Genomic DNA, 8,864 nt, shown 5'->3' with positions numbered 1-8,864 from the left:
TCCTTCATCACCCTCTTGTGTCTCCGTTGTTTGTCCTGCAGCAGCAGAGAGTTGACGAGGATGATCCGGGGCATGGCTCCTCCTCTCAGATGGGAGCTCCTCTGGGAGTAGTTTTGGTTTCTGCAGCAGCAGGAAGGAAACAGCAGAAGGGATGTGACCTGTTTCTGAACCCACTTCACCTGCGTTAACCCTAACCCTGAACACCTCCGATGCAAAGGAACACTCCAGGAAAACCTTTGTGTATCTAACAGTCAGTTATCCCACAGGTCAGACCTGCTCTCATCCAGGTCGGTCACCGGGACTTTCTGGATGAATGTGTGTTGCACGGCTTCTCACCTCTGTGACTCATCACGTGATCCTTCAAGAAACAGGAAGTGTGAAACTTTCCCCACCATGACTTCTGTGTGACTCATCCCCTTTCTGTACAGTCTACGATCACATCAAGTGTTTTTACCTGAGTGTTGCAGTGACTCTGTGTTGGGACAGTTGTGGTCCACAGGCTCACTTCCTCTCTGAACCCGTCCTCACCTGTCCTGTGTCTTTAAGTCCATTCAGCTTGTCCTCACCTGTCCTGTGTCTTTAGGTCCATTCAGCTTGTCCTCACCTGTCCTGTGTCTTTAAGTCCATTCAGCTTGTCCTCACCTGCCCTGTGTCTTTAAGTCCATTCAGCTTGTCCTCACCTGTCCTGTGTCTTTAGGTCCATTCAGCTTGTCCTCACCTGTCCTGTGTCATTAAGTCCATTCAGCTTGTCCTCGACTGAACCGAAGACATTGTTGCTTCATTAACACTCAAATATTTATCTGCGACACGAAGACACCATCGTCTTCAGCTGCACACATCCACACAGCTAGCCATGCTAACACTTCCGGTCTGCGCTTCTTCTCTGGAGTTCGACGGCAGCTCACAGCCACAGTGTTGCATTACTGCCCCCTTCAGTGTCTGTTCACTCGTTACGTCTGAGAAACAGAAATGAATCATCCACAGAAAAGAACCAGAAGAAATAAAAGAACAAATCCAAAAATAAAAAATACAGAAAATACAGAAGAATAAATGGAGGCGTGAGAGTGAAAATCTAAAACATGAAACATTTCATACAGAAACACTTTTCACTGCTTTTTGTTCCGTTATGAACAAAACGTGATGATTTTTGATGGTGAACTTCAGATTCATGAGGAAAAAAACCTCATCATCCTCGTTACTGTGGTGAAGAAAAACTAAATGTTTCTAAAGTCAAAAATTACATCAGAGAAAATGTCGAACAGTAAAAGCTCTTTCACAGCTTCTATATAAATTTACAAAATAAGAGTTTCTGGAGGACGTTCACAGATGAGACTTTTTAACTGATGTAAAACGTGAACACGCTCAAATCTTAAAGAAACTTTCTCTTCATTCATTCGAGGGAATTTCAGCAGAAAAGACCAAATTTTCTTTCACAGTAAAACGTGTCGAAGAAGAAACAAAATAAAAAACCAGAAGCAACAAACAATAGAAAAAGAGATTTTACTCAGTGATGTCTCAGGAATGTCTTTGTTAAGTCACTGTTCTTTATTCAACTGCTGATGAAGCACTGATCATAAAAACTGTTTCTATAGCAGAGTCACACTGTGAAAATCTTCTTCTTGGTGGTTTATGGCAATAAGCAAACAATGTTATGGTGCATTACTGCCACCTACTGGTATTGAGTGTGAACTGTGAATATTTAACTTAACATTGTCAAAATTAGAGAAATAAAAATACATTAAAACATAAATAAAAGTATTTCCATCAGTTTTGTTTTCTTAAAGGTCCAGTGAGTAAGATTCAGGTGAAAGGATCTATTGGCAGAAATTTTATGTAGAATAATCCTCATGATGTTTTCACTAGTTCATTTCATCTAAATTATATGAACTGTAGTTTTCTTTCCCCTGGAAAATACCCTTTATATTTAAATACTTTATATTTAAATACTTTATATTTACATGGAGGGGACCCTCTCTACGGAGGCCGCCATGTTTTTTACATGAGTCCAGACTGAACAAACTAAAACCTTTTGAGATTTATGACGACTGAAGCTGCCACAGGTTCTTCATGTTTGGAAGGAGAGGGGGAGGGGAGGGGTGTTCAGCTGCAACATGACACTTCACCACTAGATGTCACTAAATTCTACGCACTGGACCTTTAAGATACAGAAGCATTTTATATAAGATTGCACAAATCGAACCTTCACTTTGATTCTGAAAGGTTCAGGATCAGTTCCCTTCTCTCTGTTAGAACATGTTCGAACTTAGTTCTTGGTATAAAATCCACATCTTTCTTCAAGCACTTGATTTGTATCAGTTTAATAAACAAACAAATGTGATGAGAAAATATTTCCACTGATTCTTTCCACAAACATCACAAAGTCATTCATTGTGTCACGATGTGTAAAAATATTTCTGAGTAAACAAACTGATTCATCTGTGACACGTGAGTCAATCACATCAACAGCTCTTCAGTCTTCAGAAGTGATGACAGATACTCGTCACAGACGTCTTCACTTCACTTAGTGGCCAACAAATCGAAAAAACGTCCGTTACACGACTCTGAAGAAAAGAACGTCCAACCAGGAAACACATGACAGTTATTCTTACGTGGCAAACAGCCGGAGGAGAAGACATACAAACACTTATTCATACTTCATATTTATACATTCATTTGAACTGTAATGCAGAAAAATACATGAAGGTAAGAAAGTACAAACGTTTGGAGTTCAGTGTTCGTCCTCAGGCTGAATTCCTGTGGCCACCAGTGACTCATGTGATTTACACAGTGTCTCTCATGACATGTTCATATTCTATAACATAATATATATAATATTTGTTGGATGACCATGTGAGAACAATGATGTCAGATGTGTCTCTGGTGACAAAGAGAATTCTGAGCTGAGTCTGCAGCACAAGTTTCAGCTGTTTTCAGAGAAGATGGAAAAAAGCTTCTGTCCACGACGGCTCAGCAGGAAACAGTGAACACAGCTGAGCATTTAGCAGCGAATCCCTCAGGAGCTGGAGACAGAACAGAGTCAGAAGGGGGGAACACTGGACTCTTATCTGTATGAATTCTCATGTGACTCTTTAAGTGTGATGTCTGACTGAAACTCCTCCTACAGACGTCACAAGTATACGGCTTTTCACCCGTGTGGATTCTTTCGTGAATTCTGTACGCTGAATTTTGTCTGAATCTTTTCCCGCATCTCTTGCAGAGGTACGGCTTCTCCCCCGTGTGAATCCTCATGTGCTGTTGCAAGTTTGTTTTCTGAATAAATATATTCCCACATATTTCACAAGAATACGGCCTCTCCCCCGTGTGGATCCTCATATGTCTCTTCAAGTCAGAGTTACTTCGAAAAGCTTTTCCACAAGTGTCACATTTTGAAGTCTTCTTACCTGTGTGAGTGTTGCAGGGACTCAGGGTTGGGGGACAGTTGTCTCCACTGTCTCTATGACGTCTCTTGTTTCTCTGGGACTCTTCATTTCCAGTGGCTCCTGGGTCCACATGCTCACGTCCTCTCTGATCTTGGCTCTCAGCTCCAGCAGAGCTGTGACAGAGGAGCTGCTGCTCACTGTTTGCTTCTGGTTCACTGTGCTCGCTTCCCTCATAAGTAGACGTCAACATAAAGGTCTGGATCTCCTGCTTCAGCACGAGCTGCTCTCCCTCCTGACTGGTGCAGAGCTCCTCCTGCTCCTCTTTAATGTGTGGAGGCTCTGGACCAAGGGGGTCCAGACTGGGGTTCCTCTCCTGGTCAGTGAGAACCTCCTCCTCCTCCTCCTCCTTACAGACATGTTGCTGAGGGAGCTCTGGACTGTGAAGACCTGAAACCAGAAAAAAAAAAGTGTTATGGACGAGCAGGTTCTTTTCAGAGTGATTGTGTGTGTGGCATCAAACATGTTCCACCGTCACACATGTTCCACCGTCACACATGTTCCACCGTCACACATGTTCCACCGTCACACATGTTCCACCGTCACACATGTTCCACCGTCACACATGTTCCACCGTCACACCTCCGCTCATCACATGCTGCTGACTCTTCTTCAGACCGCCCCCTGCTGGTGATGATGTCCATTCAGCTTGTCCTCACCTGTCCTGTGTCATTAAGTCCATTCAGCTTGTCCTCACCTGTCCTGTGTCATTAAGTCCATTCAGCTTGTCCTCACCTGTCCTGAGTCATTAAGTCCATTCAGCTTGTCCTCACCTGTCCTGTGTCATTCAGTCCATTCAGCTTGTCCTCACCTGTCCTGTGTCATTCAGTCCATTCAGCTTGTCCTCACCTGTCCTGTGTCATTCAGTCCATTCAGCTTGTCCTCACCTGTCCTGTGTCATTCAGTCCATTCAGCTTGTCCTCACCTGTCCTGTGTCATTAAGTCCATTCAGCTTGTCCTCACCTGTCCTGTGTAGCTTGATCTCAGGTTTCCAAACGATGTCCAACAGTCTTCTCTGTCGATCGATCTCTTCCTCGTACTCGACGATAGTTTGCTCGAAGACTCTGAAGATGTCTTCAGCAGCAGCAGTTAGTCTCTCGTTGACAAACTCTCTCAAACACTGAACCGAAGACATTGTTGCTTCATTAACACTCAAATATTCATCTGCGACACGAAGACACCATCGTCTTCAGCTGCACACATCCACACAGCTAGCCATGCTAACACTTCCGGTCTGCGTCACTGTGAATCTCTGGTAAATATCTTTCTGTTTCCATAGTTACAATTATTAATAAGAGATAAATCTTTTTATAAGAAGATGATGATGATGATGATGGTCTCCTCCTCTTCTTCTTCTTCTTCTTCTTCTTCTTCTTCTTCTTCTTCTTCTTCGGTTGAATGGCGGGTCAGAAAACACCTTACAGGTGCATTACTGCCACCCTCAGGACATAAGTGGGTACAACAGACAACACAATGGAACGTGTTTTCTGTTTGGTCACATGTTCACTGATAATAGAACTATACATATATAAGTACTATATATATAGTACTTATATATATAGTACATATAGTTGTAATATCAGTGAGTAGTACATATAAAGGTATTTTTTTATACATATATTTATGTTTTTCTGAAAGTTTCATATCCACAAAGAGAGAAAATGAACTTTTAGAAATTCACTTGTGAAAATAAAACCTGGTACAGACGGTCTGCCTCTACTTCACTTACTGATACTGATGTACTGCGAGTGTTAGCGGAGCACAACCACACATACTTTAATACTTTGATCCTGAAGTAACTTCATCAATCATCAATCAAATGTTGTTTGTACAGCTCATATTCACAAATCACATTTGTCACGTTTGTCTCATAGGGTTAACGAGCTGTGACCTCATCGGTTCTTAACTCAACAAGAGTAAAACTACTAAAAAACCTTTCAACAGGGAAAAGAACGTAGAGACCTCAGAGACACGTGAGGACCCGTCTCCCAGGACGGACACAGGTGCAGTAGACGCCACGTGTAACTGAGAAGGTCAGACACAGAAGAGTAGCTCCAGCACTGGTTAGAGGAAACAGTTAGAAGCTTGATGGAAGGTGAATGAAGAGAGGAGTTACTGTCAGGAAGTCTCTGAGGAGACATGTTGTTGATCTGTCTGTGACCATCGTCCACCATGTGGACCCACCAGTGGTGCATTTGGTGTTTTGGTGACAGGACGAGTCGGAGCATCTGGAAACAGAGAGATTGAGATTCACTGGGTGAGTTAGTGTCGTATATTGGGGCAGCGATGATGTGAAGATGATGAAGGAATCTCCAATGACACCGTCTTGATTGTATTAAAGGTTTATTACAAAAAGCTCAGCATCACTACAACACTGCAGTCTGCCTGGAGAGAGATCTGAGGCCAATGTGAATCTCTTCTGCCCGACAGCTTCAACTCCCCGTTTACATACGAGAGTTGTTTTCACAAACCTAAAGAAAACACATCTGGTTTATTACGAGCCCACCTCCTCTGTCGGCGAACAGAGAAGAAGGCCTCAGCTCAAATTTTGAGTGATAGTTAGAGCCTTGACCTAATGTCCACATTCAGTTCTCCTCTGAAAACCTAACTTATGGACCTCCGAATCCTCAGAACCTATGGGCTTCAGACCCTTAGACCAACTTCCTTCACCGAGAACACAACACATGGCATTTCAGATCTTTCAGAAGCTCCTCACAGGATCTCAGAGGATCTGGTGGGTCTCTGAAGACCCTGGTCCTCCTCAGAGACCGGAACGATCCACAGCAGCTCCACGATAAGACCATGATGTCATGGTTCAAAGGAAGGGAGGGGTCAGTGGGCGGAGCTTTTATACAGTTTGATCTCTTATCTCCAACTTAACCTGGAGCCGGTCAGCTGATCATCATAAGTTACCATGGTGATTTACCCGGTAACAAGGGAACGAGCTTCATGGGACTGAAAACTCTGAATTAAACCTGAATTAAACCTGAAGTTAACCTGAAATTAACCTGAATTAAACCTGAAGTTAACCTGAATTAAACCTGAATTAAACCTGAAGTTAACCTGAAGTTAATCTGAATTAAACCTGAATTAAACCTGAAGTTAACCTGAAGTTAATCTGAATTAAACCTGAATTAAACCTGAAGTTAACCTGAAGTTAATCTGAATTAAACCTGAAGTTAATCTGAATTAAACCTGAATTTAACCTGAATTAAACCTGAAGTTAATCTGAAGTTAACCTGAATTAAACCTGAAGTTAATCTGAATTAAACCTGAAGTTAATATGAATTAAACCTGAAGTTAATCTGAATTAAACCTGAATTAAACCTGAAGTTAACCTGAAGTTAATCTGAATTAAACCTGAATTAAACCTGAAGTTAATCTGAATTAAACCTGAAATTAATCTGAATTAAACCTGAATTTAACCTGAATTAAACCTGAAGTTAATCTGAAGTTAACCTGAATTAAACCTGAAGTTAATCTGAATTAAACCTGAAGTTAACCTGAATCAAACCTGAATTAAACCTGAATTAAACCTGAATTAAACCTGAAGTTAATCTGAATTAAACCTGAAATTAATCTGAATTAAACCTGAAATTAATCTGAATGAAACCTGATGTTAATCTGAAGTTAACCTGAATTAAACCTGAAGTTAATCTGAATTAAACCTGAAGTTAATCTGAATTAAACCTGAATTAAACCTGAAGTTAATCTGAATTAAACCTGAAGTTAATCTGAATTAAACCTGAAGTTAATCTGATAGTGTGTTAGTGTGTTAATTTGTTAGTGTGTTAATGTGTTAACATGTATAGCGTGTTAGTGTGTTAATGTGTTAGTGTGTTAGTGTGTTAGCGTGTTAATGTGTTTTTGTGTTAATATGTTAGTGTGTTAATATGTTAGCGTGTTAGCGTGTTAATGTATTAGTGTGTTAGTGTGTTAATTTGTTAGTGTGTTAATGTGTTAGTGTGTTAATGTGTTAATATGTTAATATGTTAATATGTTAGTGTGTTAGCGTGTTAATGTGTTTTTGTGTTAATATGTTAGTGTGTTAATATGTTAGTGTGTTAGCGTGTTAATGTGTTAGCATGTTAATGTGTTAGTGTGTTATTGTGTTAATGTGTGTTAGTGTGTGAATGTGTGAATGTGTTAGCGTGTTAACATGTGTTAGCGTGTTAGTGTGTTAATGTGTTAGCGTGTTAACATGTATAGTGTGTTAGCGTGTTGACATGTATAGTGTGTTAGCGTGTTAATATGTTAATATGTTAATGTGTTAGCGTGTTGACATGTATAGTGTGTTAGTGTGTTAATGTGTTAGTGTGTTAGTGTGTTAATGTGTTAGTGTGTTAGTGTGTTAATGTGTTAATGTGTTAGTGTGTTAATGTGTTAGCGTGTTGACATGTATAGTGTGTTAATGTGTTAGCGTGTTGACATGTATAGTGTGTTAATGTGTTAATATGTTAATGTGTTAGCGTGTTAACATGTGTAGCGTGTTAGCGTGTTAACATGTGTAGCGTGTTAGTGTGTTAATGTGTTAGCGTGTTGACATGTGTAGTGTGTTAATGTGTTAGTGTGTTAATGTGTTAATGTGTTAGTGTGTTAATGTGTTAGTGTGTTAGTGTGTTAATGTGTTAGTGTGTTAGTGTGTTAATGTGTTAATGTGTTAGCATGTTGACATGTATAGCGTGTTAGCGTGTTGACATGTGTAGCGTGTTAGCGTGTTGACGTATGTGCTGAACGCAGCCTGAGCTTCATGATCTTTATCTGCAGCTTCTGTTAAATTGTGGTTTCCAGCTGTTGAAGCTGCAGCAGAAGAAACGACAGACGGACTCAGCGAACATGTGACCACAGACCGTTGTCAACATCCTGCTCCTCGTCTCGAAAACCTCGTTCAACTTCAATAAACAGGAAACTGTAGATTTGAGGTTTAGACGTGAATCTTCCTCGAACATCGTTTACAGTCGGAACATTCACACAGGAAACTTCAAATCTACATTTTAATAATTCTGCTCAAATGTTTCAATACAATGTCAGATATTTGTTTCAAAATAAAACATTTCTTGTGTATAAATACATTTATATCTACATTTAAATATTTATTTTCATAATAAGAGATTTATTGTGACAAAGGAACAATAGAAGAAGAAGAAGAAGAAGAAGAAGAAGGAGAAGAAGGAGAAGAAGAAGGAGAAGGAGAAGAAGAAGGAGAAGGAGGAGAAGAAGAAGAAGGAGAAGAAGAAGAAGGAGAAGAAGAAGGAGAAGAAGGAGAAGAAGAAGGAGAAGGAGGAGAAGAAGAAGAAGAAGAAGAAGGAGAAGAAGAAGAAGGAGGAGAAGAAGAAGGAGAAGGAGAAGAAGAAGAAGAGATACTTTATTAATCCCTCAAGGGGAAATTCTTTTTACACTCAATAATTCAAACAAGTGAAAATCCTC

At 40.3% G+C, this 8,864-nt stretch overlaps 1 protein-coding gene across 5 annotated transcripts; it reads right to left on the bottom strand.

The window, feature by feature from the left end:
- Nucleotides 1-520: 520 nt before the first annotated feature.
- LOC109645944 (zinc finger protein 22-like) lies at nucleotides 521-4,846 on the bottom strand. 5 transcript variants are annotated; one of them, XM_069511469.1, is made up of 3 exons: nucleotides 4,401-4,835; nucleotides 3,402-3,827; nucleotides 521-956 (listed from the first exon to the last, which is right to left on the bottom strand). In XM_069511469.1, the coding sequence occupies exons 1-3, from the start codon at nucleotides 4,570-4,572 to the stop codon at nucleotides 826-828; spliced, it is 729 nt and encodes a 242-aa protein (XP_069367570.1). In that variant the 5' UTR covers nucleotides 4,573-4,835; the 3' UTR covers nucleotides 521-825. The 5 variants fall into 5 exon arrangements, with proteins under 5 accessions (XP_069367570.1, XP_069367572.1, XP_069367571.1 ...); XM_069511471.1 differs by lacking the exon at nucleotides 521-956 and adding an exon at nucleotides 2,303-2,561 and having other exon boundaries at nucleotides 4,401-4,846; XM_069511470.1 differs by lacking the exon at nucleotides 521-956 and adding an exon at nucleotides 2,303-3,020.
- Nucleotides 4,847-8,864: the final 4,018 nt, after the last annotated feature.

This window comes from Paralichthys olivaceus, chromosome 16 (assembly GCF_024713975.1).
Source record: "Paralichthys olivaceus isolate ysfri-2021 chromosome 16, ASM2471397v2, whole genome shotgun sequence".
NCBI lineage: Eukaryota > Metazoa > Chordata > Actinopteri > Pleuronectiformes > Paralichthyidae > Paralichthys > Paralichthys olivaceus.
Note: the sequence above shows the minus strand (reverse complement) of the source record. Positions and strands in the feature narration are given on the sequence as shown.

Excerpts from the sequence above, each read along its gene's own strand:
- LOC109645944 (XM_069511467.1), bottom strand. The coding sequence starts at position 4,572 with ATGTCTTCGGTTCAGTGTTTGAGAGAGTTTGTCAACGAGAGACTAACT. Across the intron at positions 3,828-4,400 it reads GATCAAGCTACACAGGACAG|GTCTTCACAGTCCAGAGCTC; the intron begins GTGAGGACAAGC and ends TTCTGGTTTCAG.